A 14,292-nucleotide genomic window follows, 5' to 3' on the forward strand; every position below is an offset into this window, starting at 1 on the left:
TGTCATAAAGATTTGGAATACTGTAAGTACACAGTTACATTACCACAGCTGTTTTTAAACATTTTAATGTTACACATCATAGCTCTGACAATGTTTTCATGTTACACACTGATGTTAGCAACAGGGAAAAACATTCAGCTTATCTTTAACTTATCTATTTTCATGAACATGTCGTCATCAACCTTTTCACAGAAATTGAAAAATAAATTTCCAGCATTTATGAAGTTGTCACGAATTAGCCAGCTCATCAAACCAATGTTTTAAGCAACATCCTCAATAACAACCAAAACAAAATACCAAACATACTTTGCTGCACTTACTATTTGTCTTTTCAGGAACTATAAAGACGGACATAATGTATCCAAAGTCATAACATTTCCAGTGTTAGATGGAAATCTCTCAAAGCAAATAAACGCACAACGGAACAACACAATAGCAATCCGTCGATGCAAATGGCCTGGAAAAATGCCACAAGCGGCGCTCAGGTAACAACACATCATGCTCATCTGGATACACACATTGATTGACATTGAAATGTTTTAATTTTTATTATTTCAACACGTTTCAGTTACTACTCTTCATAGTAGTGTTCCCAGCAGTACTACTTTACCATCTGCTCCTATGCATAAATTAACAGGAATAAACTATTAAATATCCCACAAAATTGGAACACAAAAGACATTTAATTCATTTGTTACTACAAATACACCTATACCAATAACATTCTAATTAAAATGACCATTTTAGAATAATATTTAAGGTACAGCATTATCAAAATCATGTATGAAGTTAATGCAACATTTTAGTGTGCTTTACACTGCCCTTTAATTGTTGAAATTAATAGGTAATATCTTTCCTTCATGCCTCATTTGCAATTATTCAGAGGGTCTTTGCAAACAAGCATTATAATTATTTTGACTGCTAGTAATAAACCTGAGGTATGGATTCCATGCTGTCTGCATAATGCAGTCATGTCGTGTTTTCACTTCCAATAATCAGATATTGTGATTTATGATTCTGTGACCATAGTTTGTCTTGTTGTCTGCGAGCCTTTCAAAATGAGGTAAAACAGACACCTTTGCAGTACATGTCAGAGCCTACAGAGACGTCAGCGTACAGCTTGTTCCGTCTGTGTGCAGGTGTGTTTGATAGCTGGCAGCACGTTGAGGGACGCATTGTTGTCCACAACAGCTGGCTGCTGAGGACAGATAAAGTGTGCATGAAGGGGAGAGAAGGCCAGACTGGAACTGGATACGATCAATAGTACAGACATGACAGGATGGCTAAGGAAGACTTATGGTGTCTGCAGCAGATTTGCCACAGCTTAATTGGTATCATTGAGGATTCACGGCAGAGTATAGAAAGCATGGTAGTATTTTCACAGTGGGCAGAGAAACTCCACTTTTAGAGGCAATGAAAAAAAGAATCCAACTTGTTTCCAAACTACAAGTCTAATACATATTTTTAATGTATTTTGACAGGTTTTTAAGGTCATGGATCTGGCAAATGAGTAAGACCCAAATTTCAGGATTTTTTCGTAACAATACAACTCTTTAACCTTTTCAACCAATTTCCCCTCTCTCTTCTTCTCTCTCTCCCAAAAGCCCCGGTCGCTACAAAAGGTCAAAGGAGTTCAGAGTATCCTGTCAAACACATTTTATTGTTTTAACAATAAAATGTCAGAAGTTCACTTTAAAATGACCAATAATAATACACAAGGCAGACAGAAGTAGTCTTGCCAAAAAAGATTTTACACCCAGTTTGCTTTAAGTGGAAAAACTAATTTACATTCACTTAATAAAATTGTTGTGGAACCATTAGATGAAGAATTATGCATCTCAAATCAAGATGCCAATAAGTGATGCAAACATTTTATGATATTCTAATAACTACTTTGTATTGGAAGGATATCTTTTATATTTTTATTCATACAGCACAACCAGTTAAATCTGTGTATAAGTGATAAATGTACTATCAGCAGAGAAATACAGTCCTGGTAACTGAATATGATGAATAATTTAATAGTAGTTTTCTGTTGCATCTGCAAACAAAAAGGCAAATTAAAGCATGAATGAGTGAAGACGATATGAGCCGTCCCCCCAAAAAAGAGCCTCAATTTGTTGATACACTTGAAATATTTAGTGAATTCCACACCATCCGTGCTCTTTGGCTCACTTAATTCCCAGTGAGGTGCTCTTTTCCCTGGGGCCTTTCTCTTAAGCGGCCTATAATTGGTCCAGGCTTTGCAGGCAGAAAACATTGGACCATCAAGTCATTTAGAAAAGGTCCTTATTTGCATTTTTTATCCTTGGTCATTAAAAAAAAATATTTGACTTGCAAAAATGCAGCTATCTTCCTCAGACAACTAGAAATATGATTTACATTAAACAGAATAGAGGTTAAAATTTTCAGCGTCGACACAGTGCAGAGCAGAAAGATTACAGAAAGTAATAGCAACGATGAGACAAATTAAACAGGATCCTTCTGCTGCTGACATCCCTCACAATCTAATTTGATTATCCTGCATCCTTATCAATTCAAGAGGGAGGAAGTATTATATGCCCCAGCGTGCACGATGCATTCTGCTCTATCCATAATGAATGACCCAACATTCAATTAAAAACACTCTATTCATCACCAGCTACGATTTAAACTTGTTAGTGTGGTCTTGATGCTTCTGTCTGACTCTGCAATCCTGGCGTGGCAATCACTGTTTGTCTGGGATGCAGGCTGTTTTCTTTGGTTCTTTAATAGTCTCTAAGTACTCTGGCCCCTTCCAGCAGCTTTAAAAAGCAACCCACGGACATGTAGGTGGGGGAAATTAGAATAAAATGAGACAAACTGACTGGGGAGCTGTGTGAAAGTTAGAGGAACTCCTGCCAGAAGCAGCTTAGAAGGGATAGTTTTAGAAGTTGTGTTGTCACGATCATAAATTATGATGCTCCGGATCCTTCAGAGAGGGAAATAAATGAGTTTCTCATCAGACAGCAAAAGTGGACAAGTATGCACACACGCCAAGATTAGCAAGGGTAACCAAGTGTTTATTGTTTGTAACCAATCATAATTCACACTGATGTGGAACAAGACTTAGAAACCTCCAGTAAGATTTAATTAATTCAGTGTCAGTATTTTTGTGGTTTGCATTTAACCAACTAATCATAAGATATCGCCAAGTGAACTCTTAATGCATATTTATAATTTCTACTGTTTCATTATTCTTTTTTAGGAGGGGCAGCAATGTAATGGCCGTTTTCTGACATTTAATCTCTCTATTGCTTGGTGAGCGTGTGCTTAAAAAAATGTAATTTATGCGTCCTGCTGCTCAAGCATAGCGATGGAATCCAGGAGAATTGTCATTTTAATTAAAGGATGCATTCAGATGGTAATCACAGCAGTTTAATCTCTCAAGACACGCTGGTGTGCAATGGATCGGGGCCAGGTAGAAGTATTTCTCTTGAAAATATTTTATAACACTATAATGCTGCTCGCTCATTATGCAAACAAGCAGCTACTTCTGTTAAAATGTTCCAACAGCTGTAATTATCTGAGTTTTTTTTCACAAGTGCTGTTAAAGCAGGGCCATTTTGTATCTCCTCGCAATGATTAAACAACCTCATGGAAATCCATTTATCTTGCATAAATTCTCATTAGCATAAGCCTCCAATACTGCTTTTTTCCCCCTATTTCTGTTGTCAGATTGTCCGTGGGAACTCTGATCAGCAATGGTCAGGTCTGTAGTTTGCCATTTGTGGTTAGTTAAAAGATGTATTTTAAGTATGATAAGACTGGGAGACACAGTCAAACCCAAACATGTATACCACAGGAATCTCAAAACACCAGAATCCCAGAGAGCAAGTCATGGGAATTGCTTTGTTATTGACTGCACTAGTATATTTGAGAGGTGAGTGGTGGAAATGTTTGCTAAGTTAAAGCAATTACAGATGGCGCGTTCTTTTATTTCAGGTTCACAGACTGATACTGGCTTGAGAAGTGTAATTACAGCAAAAAGCAGATATAAGAAAAGGCTGTAGAGCTGTGAAAAGTGTGCTAGAAAGGAAACAAGAGACGGGGACTCCTGACAACAGATCAAGACTAGGAACACAACGCATTGATAAGCACGTGTGGATATTAACCTCACAGTGTAATTTGCAGCAGCTCCTCATAATTCTATCACTGCAGGACTTCTGTTTGACTCCAGGGAAGGATTTAATGATATCCTGATATGAAGGGATATAATTCATGATAAACTGCATTAGATATTGTTGTGCCACCCGCACCTCCAGGGCATAATTTTCTTTTGCTATAATTGTCTTGCTCTTGTGCTTGTTATGAGAGAATGAGATAGTTGGTGGTCTGGGGATAGCATCTTTTTGGGTACAGTTTGCTGTTGTTTGCTCCACTGTACGGATAGATAAATATCGTACATTTAAAAAAAAAAAAGTATCATCAGAGACAGATTTTTGAAGTAGTGTGCATCATTTTGGCATTTCATTTCGCTTCCTGAATAATTGCTGTTCTGAGCACATCACTCAGTTTTCAGGCACAATGAAATTATTTGCCATTCCTATTTACAAACTCTTGACATTTTAGTGGATTTACAACATTGTAAGTTACAACACAATAAAAATGAGTAAACGTTTTCATTATCTGATGCAGCCATGACAGTTTAAATGCTATAATATGGTCTTAACATTTGCTGCCATATTACCAGCATGATTATCACATGCATTCAGACTGGCAAGTTTAAATACTGCCACTAAACAAACACAGATATGTACAAAAATGTGCCCTCTATGTTGTCACAATTATACATTGTCACAGTCTGAAATCACAGATTGCCTCAATGTAGCTTTTTTTGTACGACTATTATTGTGATATAGCAAAACAACCATTTACTGACAACAAAATGTTACTAAATTATGCAACAGTTGACTTTTTTCAGTAAATAGCTTCTGATAGCTATTTCCTATCATATTTACAACGACAGAAGCCTTCATTTAGATGAATGACAAGGCTTTTGTGTTTGACGTGCATATATAAAAGTATTATTTACAAACCTCCTTTCTCCCTTTGACAGAGGATTTTTTTGAAAGACTTCCTGAAATCATTATTGAATATAGTGTATATGACCGGGTTTAGTGAGCTATTGCAGTAACCAAACCAGAAGAAGATTTTGAACAGCGTCCCTGGATTGCAGCTGTCGCATACAGCAGTGAGCGTATATGTGAAAAAAAAGGGAAACCAGCAGAGAACAAACACTCCCATGACCACAGCCAGAACGAACGTGAAGCGCCGCTCTCTGTGCTGCCGTCCCTTCCACCTGCTCATTTTCACGCAGGGCTGCGCCTCTGGCTTTGGAGAGGTTTCCCCAGGATTCACCTGAGTCACTTTAGTTGTTCTTATTCCCTTCTTTTTCTTCAGGGAACACAGGATGGTTTCATTCCCATCAGACGAGGAAGGTTCGTCCTCCACGTCTAACCCATTGACCTCGTTGCCGTCCCCCACTTTTCCCTCTCCGTCTTTTCTCTCCAGGGGGTCCGAACCAATCTTTGCGTCGTCTGAGTTGCCATTTTCTTGCTGCCTTTCTCCTGGAGGGGCTCTCGTTCTTCTCTTGGCAATCTGGTAGATTCTAACGTACACCATAATCATAATGAAACAGGGAGCAAAGAAGGAGGCAGTGCTGGAGAAGATAATGTACCATTTCTCCCTGTTAATGTCACATTCAGGGCTTCCCTCTTTCTTTTTCATCGTGATAAGTGGAGGGAATGAAATGATGGCTGCCAGCACCCAAACCAGGCAGATTGTGCATTTAATCCTGCGTGGCGTCCTTCTCAGGTTGTACTCAATCGCTTGAGTGACAGACCAGTATCTGTCCAGGCTTATTGCACACAGGTGAACGATGGATGAGGTGCAGAAGAGCACATCCAAAGCCAGGTAGATTTCACACCACACTTTACCAAAGTACCAGTAACCCATCAGCTCATTCGCTAAAGAGAATGGCATCACTAAGGTTGCAACCAGGATGTCTGCACAAGCCAGAGAGACTAAAAACAAGTTCTGGGGTGCTCTCAAGGCTCGGCTCGTGATCACAGCAATTACTACCATGACATTGCCAAACACAGTTAGCAGGATGAGGATTCCCACCAGGATGGTCAGAGGTACGGAGGTCTGCACATTGTACGGATGCCTGCCAGGTAAAGTCTCATTTTCGCTGGTTAAGTTAAGATAGCCCATCAGGACGAGCTGTGATGCCGATGATATTGTCTGAACAGCGCTCTGTCAGGAGGTTTGGAAGCTGTGCTTGCCAGCAGTCTATTAATTGCATCCATTCAAGAACACGGCATCAGAGGATTGAGTCTTTTCATTTTGTTCAATGGAAGAGCTTGTTGAAAGAAATCTGGGCGTCTTTCCTCTTTGTCAGTGAGAAAACAGAGACCAGCAAAGCACAAAAAATGCAAAAAAAAAAAAAAAAGTATCAAAAAGACAAAAATATAAAGACAGAAGTAAAAGAAACTTTGATTTATTCCCAGATTCTCACATCAGATAGTTTTAAAAAGAGATATATTCTTTCAAAAATAATTCTTCATTCACCAACCTTTAAGAACAGAAACTTGCAGTTAAATCCCCTGGAAGACATTTCATGAAACAGAGTTATATTGCAGTCAGTGCTGGCTCAGGCAAGTCTTTTCATCTGCTGTGGCTGAAGTGGTGTTCGTCTTTTATATGGGCTTGATCTGACGCTGAGGATCTGTGATGCTGGCTCCACTTCAGTGAGAACAGGAATGGGCGGGGTTCAGCTAACTGGAGATTTAAAAGAGATCTGGTGTTGCTCCTAGACACTGAGAACCATTAGCTGATTATGACATCAATAATATTGTTGATTTATAGAAGTAATATCTGTAGTCTATTAAATTACAATGGAATAAGGGTACACTCAGTATGTTCTGCAGGTCTATTTCATGAACAAATGTTCAGATACATCTTGAGGGAAAAATAGCTTGAAATGATATTGGTTAGAAGAGGGGAGTTACTTACAATCAGTCACAAATAATACAAGAGGACAGCCAGTACAGCACATTGGCAAGAATTAAAATTTCAGTTAAACCAGTGTTTACTTTACTTGGTGTTGCGGTAGAAATGAACAAGCTGAGACATTTTGTGTATGTGATAGAAATGATCAGCTAGGATTTTGTATTTTCTGAGTTTCTTTTACAGTGGAAAAGGTGTAAATATATGACTTTTTAAGCAAGATTTAGCTTCTTATTAAATGTTTTTGCATGTAGTATCACTAATGTGATACTTGTGAGAACATAAGTTAAAAGGAAAAACTGTTAAATGGCTTTTTCTGTTGAGCACTAGTGTTTTCTACTGTTTTATTGTATTGTTTTATCATCTGTTTATTCTCTACTTTATTTATAGTCACAAACATGCTGACCAGCTTGCATCAGCTGTCGTTCAATTGTTTTGAATTAAAAAAAAACATTTTACTATATCCCCTTACCCAACATTCCTACAACCTAAAATGTAATAGAAAAGAGCACGTCATACTCACATAATAACGATGCATTTGATGAAACAACCAAAAATAAGCTTAGTAGAAAGGAGGCTAAATTCCTAATCATTTGATTTATCATGGGGATCAATCTTTTTTTATTTTTGCTTTTTTTTTTAGCAACTTGAACATTATTATATAATTTTGCCTACTTCTCAGCACACATACTGTAATAGAACTCCTTAATGCCACATTCTGTTCTAATATCTGACTTTTTTAGTAGATCCAATCTGTCTGGTGTTATGGATTACAACTTTATTGCAGTATAATATTATTTTAAAATGGACACCTTCTCGGGCTGCAGAGTGGAGTAGTGGTTAGCACTTTCGCCTTGCAGTAAGAAGATCCCTGGTTCAAATCCCAGGGTGGGCCTGGGATCTTTCTGCATGGAATTTGCATGTTCTCCCTGTGCATGCGTGGGTTTTCTCCAGGCACTCCGGCTTCCTCCCACAGTCCAAAAATATGCAAAGGTTAATTGGTTACTCTAAATTGCTGTAGGTATGAATGTGAGTGTGATTGTCTGTATATGTAGCCCTGCGACAGACTGGTGACCTGTCCAGGATGTCCCCTGCTGTCGCCCGAGTCAGCTGGGATAGGCTCCAGCACCCCCCGCGACCCTAGTGAGGATGAAGCGGTGTATAGAAAATGGATGGATGGATACCTTCTCTTTATCCAGCAAGGGTATGATGGCAGTTCCCAATCTTTTTTTCTTGTGACCCCTTAATATAAAGTGAACATACTTGTAACCATATACAGTCATAGAGAAATGTATTAGCCCAACCTTCTTTTCTTCAATTTCTTGTTCCTTTCCATGCCTGGTACCACTAAAGGTATATTACCTGAGGAATACAATGAACACAGCAAAAAATACAGCTGATTCCATAATACTTAATTGTATTCCCAGGGCATATAAGAGGACATTTCATGTCATAAGGAGCATGACACATGCAAAGACCTAGAGTGGTTTCCTGCTGACATTCAAGCTGTAGCACAACTCAGAAGTTGTCAGCTCTCACATAATGCCTAAAACAAAAGAATTCTGTGAAGCCACAAAGGCAGCCATCTTGGCACTGCTGGAACGAGTGAGAGACAGGTAGAGAACAAACTGAAGATTTCCAAGACAGCCGTTCATTACACCAAGAAAAAAACAAGCCGAACATAGTGCTACCAAACTGCTAGCTGGTTGCGGCAGGAAACGTCTGTCTACTCACAAGATGACTGTCACTTATCTGTTCCTGTGTCAGGAATCGTCGTCAGACCTCCAGGGACCTCAAAAATGAGAGGGCACTTACGAGAAATGTGACTTGTTCGGCAAGGACAGTTGGAAACCGGCTTCTTGAAGCTGGTCTAAAGTCACACTAGGCATGGAAGAAGCCCTTCATCAATGAAAGGCTGAGGAAAGCCCGGTTACTCTTTGCTGGGGATCACAAGGATTGGACTGTTGATGATTGGACTAAGGTTCTCTTCAGTGATGAATCCAATTTTCAGTTGATGCCCACTCCAGTGAACTTACTTTTTTGGAGGAAGCCTGGAGAAGCCTACAAACCAGACTGTTTGCCCCTACAGTAAAACATGGGGGTGGATCAATGACCATCTGGGGTTGTTTCAGTATGGGTGGAACAGGGCAAATGCAATTGTGCGAAGGGTGAATGAACTAAGTTCATTAGAGGGCTACTCTTGAAAACAGTCTTCTTTCATCAGCTGGAAAACTCTTTGAATGACTGGATTTTCCAACAAGACAATGCGCCTTGCCACACGGCAAGATCAGTTAAAGCCTGGATGGAGAACCAGAACACTGGAACCATGCCTTGGCCTGCTCAATCACCAGATCTAAATCCAATTGAAAACCAGTGGAAAATCATAAAACACAAAAAGGAGAACCACAAGCCCTAAAACAAAGCAAATTTGTGCAATAGGAACTGGTGGAGAGCATGCCAAGATACATGGCTGCAGTCATCAGAAACAATGGTTATGCAATCAAGTACCAACTCCTGTGTGTATCATGTGGCTAAAATGGACAGAAAAGAAAACACAGAATGCCTAAAAGCACTCTTTTTGCCAGCACAATGCCAGAGTTATTTATGCAACAACTTAAGTGATTTTTGTTATGATCAAGGAAACCAAGGAAAATGGCTAGATATCAGCTCTTTAATTAAACTCTTATGAGCTATTTTTGTTATCATCATATTTGTCCAAACAAATGTACCTCTAGTTGCACCAGGCGTTAAAATGAACAAGAAATTGAAGAAAACTAGGGTGGTCTAGTAATTTTTCCCATGACTGTAGCTGGGCTGCAAGCAGTCTCAGTTATTCAGCCTATTCAGTAGTACATAATGTAGGCTGCATGAGAGGAAGTGAACCGCAGCCTGAACGTATCACTGTGGGCCAGTGGGGGCGCTGCTGGCTTGAGCTCGTCTGTCGTGTTATCGCGAGAAAGTCTTCCACGGGCTTCCGGTAGCTCTTCGCATACGGGATCAAGAGCAGCGTATTGTTGTTCTTTCTTTTAAGCAGTCGTTTTGGAAAATTAGTGAGTTTGGATTTGGATGCTTGCTATATCGATCGGCCAATAACATTAATTCAAAGGTAAAATCCCATACTAATGCCCTGTTATTTACGGTTCGCCTTTGCCGCTTCTAGCTAGCATTAGCCATTGAACGTTACATTTACGTCGACGGTAGGGCCGAAGGATCTTGCTAACCGCTTTAGCGTCATGCTAATTTGAGTGTTATGGTTGACGCAAAGTACGTCTTTTTTGTTGTATTTTCCATGAGTCGTATCTCACTCATTTTGCGTTTAATGCTGTCTACACCAGATATTTATGCGGTTGGGTTGTCGCTAACATAATCTAGTGCCCTAATTTTACCTCTGACTTTGTCGAGCACGATGCTAATTTAACTAGCCTTTTTTTCTGTTTGTCAACGCACAGATGTCGGAGGAATTGGTGAAACAGTTGAGCAGCTACAAAGCCCAGCTGCAGCAAGTGGAAGTTGCCTTGTCTACCGACCCAGACAATGAAGACCTTCTTAAACTACAGAAAGACTTACAGGTTTGTGTGTCTGTGCAAACCAAACACAATACATCTAAGTGACAGATTATTCGTACGGAAGCAAAGTTAAAGGGTTCAGTGTATTACGCTAAAAACTACGACTCTGTGTTGATTTGGTTTGAATTCTAGTTTTTGATATTGAATGTCAAGTTTTGCAACTTAAGATGTTTCACATACAGGTATTTATTTGCTTACAAGAATCCAACCCTTGTGGCATTTCAGTACTGCCATAATTTACTTTTTTTCTATAAGATTGATTTTTATGGAAAAATGTATTAAGATAAAACATCCACTTGCATAAGCCAATATTTTCTTTAATGCAATCTTAATTTCCTCAAAGTCTAGCAGACGTGTTTAAATGACTAACCCTTATGTGTTGAGTTTCTTAACAGGGCTCTTTGTTGTGCTTGATTTTATGACAAGCTGCCACATGTTTGAACAGTGATGCTGAAACATAGTCCTTTCTCTTATAGCTATAACTTTAGTCGACTAGATTTCTTGGGGGAAATTGCCGACGGTCCCGATGATCATCTGACCCACTGTTGATTGTGTTTCCTTTGCAGGAAGTCATTGATCTGACAAAAGACCTCCTGACCTCCCAACCTGCTGATGGTACTTCCAATACCAGTGGCTCAGACATAGTTCCCCAGAAGCATGGCTGGAAAGTGGGAGACCGGTGTATGGCTGTATGGAGTCAGGATGGACAGTGAGTGTCACAAGTCTCTTCAAATGAAACTGTTGCATGCAACCGCATGCCTATGTAGCTCTACAATTTGAGTCCATCATCTGAAGCACAGTAGGGCTTTTATTAATTCTTTTTCTCCAGTCATGTCAGTTGTTCACTTTAGGTGCTTAATATTATACATTGCCTTGCACAAAAGCCTCTGTCAAATCAATTCTGCCTAATATAATAAGAACATTACTGTGTTTTGTTGTTTGGGCCAAAGCCAATTTTTGACAGAGTAAAGAAATTCACCCACTGGGAAATTTCTCCAAGTTAGACCACTTGAATTAGGTGCATTCTGTTTGTAATCTATAGTCTTTACCACTGAACTTGGTTAATTATTAGTAACTCTCTGGTGAATAACTGTCTTGGAGCTGGATTTGGTGAAATCCTTTGGCATGAACATTTTGTTGTTACCCTGGCCAACTGTGCCACAGAGATGCTCTTGGAAGGATGTGTTTCTTTACAAGCACTGAACAAGCAGCATGTTTTTTCTCCCCTCAATGCTTTTGCCCAAACAGCCTCCATGCATGTTTTAAATCTTGGGGGGCGGGAAAGAATCAGTTTATGAAAAATTTATGTTGCTTGGGTAAAATAGAAGCTTAGAAAATGCTACCACAGTATCATGCCATCACATGTATCGCAGATGCACTTATCTTTTGTCTGTTATGCTATATTATATAATAGGATTAAGCTTTGCTTATTCAGTAGAGCTTCAGTCTTTGGCGCATACTCACCTGCTTACAGACGTGATTTCTTGACAGGGTGTATGAGGCTGAGATTGAGGAGATAGACCGAGAGAACAGCACTGCAGCCGTTACCTTCATTGAATATGGGAATGCTGAAGTGATTCCTCTCCAGAACCTCAAAGCAGTAGAGGAGGGGAAACGCTCTGATGAGGATGGGAGCATGAAGCCAAAATCAAGGTATGAACAATTTTTTTGTTACTTGTCACTTACTGGAACAGACTTAATTTTTAATTTATTGACAACTCAAAGAAAATAATGTGATTCAACTGCAGGTTCTCACAGGAATTCTGTTTATTTGTGCAAATAAAAACAATTGTGTAAAAAAAGTGTATTAAGAGTCTGTTTTTCTTATTAAATCGATGATAAACTGAACAACTGACAAAAGTTATTTATATTGTCAGTTAGAGACCTGCCGGGTAAATAGTTTGGTTGACTTCCCACGCTTGTTTAACATCAACATATGTTCATTTCTGTTGATTTTGTGCCACACGTTTTTTTTTTAATTGGTCACTCATTTTGTCTCATGTAGGCATTGCTCAGTAAAATGGTGATGAGCTTCTTTTTAACTTGTGTACGAATGATTGGAAATTAGCAATAGTGAGTTAAGTAGTATTCAGTGAAAACGCTGGTGTGCCATCTTCATTTTGTGAATTATTTCAACAACTGGTTGTTCAGTTTGGTTTGTGTCTGAATTTGGGGAAACATGATGGGGATTTTAGAAACATCAAATAAAAAAGATTAACCAACATGAACTTTGGCTTGAAAATGGAAAATAATGCATATAGCTTTCAGTAGTGCCTCTTCTGACTTCTTTTGGTAGTTGGTGGATTTAAAGATTTAGATTTTCTACACAGATCATTTCTGTGCCCATACTGGTGAATTAGACCTTTTTTGTATGTGAACTTGTTAAACAATGTTTTTCATGTACAAGTTTTCTCTATAATATAAGGTTTTGAGTTTACTATTTAAGGTGTCCTAAGTGAACTAAGTAACTTCATACATATTGTAAAATAGTTCAGCTTGCAGAGTACTACAGATGCACATATATTGTTTTAATTTTCATCTATAAATGCAGTGTATTTCTTTGAGGTATACTCTATGTTGGGTTCGGAAATGTTATCATTTCTTTTTTTGTTTTAACCTGTGTGCCATTGTACCTGTACATCATGGGGAGGATTTATATGTTCTCCTGTGTTTGCCTTTTTAGGAAAGAGCAGATAGCAGAGCAGAGAGAGTATAAGAAGAAAAAAGCTCAGAAGAAGGTACAGAGGATGAAGGAGTTGGAGCAGGAGAGGGAGGAGCAAAAGTCAAAGTGGCAACAGTTCAACAACAAAGCCTACTCAAAGAACAAGAAAGGACAGGTGAGTTGTCTTTCTGAATTTATCTGAGCTTAGTTCTCTGACACCTGTGGTGCATCGACCCACACTAGACCAAAATATTCTGTATTACAGTGGATAGATGAAAAGATGCAGTCAAATAAGGTGCAGTAGAAGTTATCTGCTAGTAAATCGTTATATATTTGTATCCACTAATTGTGGCATTTCTGTTTTTTTTGTTTGTTTTTTTAGGTAAAGAGGAGCATATTTGCATCTCCAGAAAGTGTAAATGGAAAAGTGGGGGTAGGAACATGTGGGATTGCAGACAAACCGATGACCCAGTATAATGACACGTCCAAATACAATGTCAGACATCTAATGCCGCAATGACCTAATATATTCTGTATATAATAATCCACTGTATACTAGGTGTATCGGTGCTTTCCATTGTGTTTATACATGATTTAAGTTTCTCCACTAAAGAAAGCCTTGAAAGTAATTGCTTGCGCACCAGTGTTTGAAATATTGTTGTAGTTTTCTTATATATTATGTAGGTACAACAACAACAAAAAATCCACATAGAAAGGGATTTGCCCTGCACTGGAACGAGGTCACTTGTTATGTAAGAACAGGAAGTGGTGTTTTAGAAAAGCCGTAGTGTGCTGTTTGTCCCCAGGCTCCACTGAGGCCAAATGCCTGCTAAGATGTGTACAAACATACACTTCTAGATTTGGTGTGAGGCTAGACTTTAAATGCTGTCCCATTGTAGGGAAGCTTGAACATAAACAATGATGCTTATTTGAAATGGCTGCATTTACATTTCAATTTTCTGTATATAACAGTGAAATAAACATTGTTTTGTTTTCAGTTTTTAAAGATTTGTTTCCACCTCATTGCACTGTTTT

General features: G+C 38.8%; 2 protein-coding genes across 2 annotated transcripts; one reads left to right on the forward strand and one right to left on the reverse strand.

Annotated features, from left to right (window-relative positions):
• Window positions 1-49: 49 nt before the first annotated feature.
• Window positions 50-7,103, reverse strand: LOC110953648 (alpha-2A adrenergic receptor-like). Its single transcript, XM_022197765.2, has one exon. It carries the CDS (start codon window positions 6,232-6,234, stop codon window positions 5,050-5,052), a length of 1,185 nt encoding a protein of 394 aa, XP_022053457.1. The 5' UTR covers window positions 6,235-7,103; the 3' UTR covers window positions 50-5,049.
• A 2,868-nt stretch (window positions 7,104-9,971) lies between these two features.
• smndc1 (survival motor neuron domain containing 1) lies at window positions 9,972-14,263 on the forward strand. Its single transcript, XM_022197768.2, has 6 exons — window positions 9,972-10,135; window positions 10,479-10,598; window positions 11,162-11,304; window positions 12,087-12,248; window positions 13,279-13,432; window positions 13,640-14,263. Exons 2-6 carry the CDS (start codon window positions 10,479-10,481, stop codon window positions 13,775-13,777), a joined length of 717 nt encoding a protein of 238 aa, XP_022053460.1. The 5' UTR covers window positions 9,972-10,135; the 3' UTR covers window positions 13,778-14,263.
• Window positions 14,264-14,292: the final 29 nt, after the last annotated feature.

Source organism: Acanthochromis polyacanthus, chromosome 15 (genome assembly GCF_021347895.1).
Source record: "Acanthochromis polyacanthus isolate Apoly-LR-REF ecotype Palm Island chromosome 15, KAUST_Apoly_ChrSc, whole genome shotgun sequence".
NCBI lineage: Eukaryota > Metazoa > Chordata > Actinopteri > Pomacentridae > Acanthochromis > Acanthochromis polyacanthus.

Bases quoted from the DNA above. Each gene is read 5' to 3' on its own strand.
- LOC110953648 (XM_022197765.2), bottom strand. From the start codon at position 6,234: ATGGGCTATCTTAACTTAACCAGCGAAAATGAGACTTTACCTGGCAGG.
- smndc1 (XM_022197768.2), top strand. From the start codon at position 10,479: ATGTCGGAGGAATTGGTGAAACAGTTGAGCAGCTACAAAGCCCAGCTG. The intron at 11,305-12,086 runs GTGAGTGTCACA...ATTTCTTGACAG, and splicing joins GTATGGAGTCAGGATGGACA to GGTGTATGAGGCTGAGATTG. The intron at 13,433-13,639 runs GTGAGTTGTCTT...TTGTTTTTTTAG, and splicing joins CAAAGAACAAGAAAGGACAG to GTAAAGAGGAGCATATTTGC.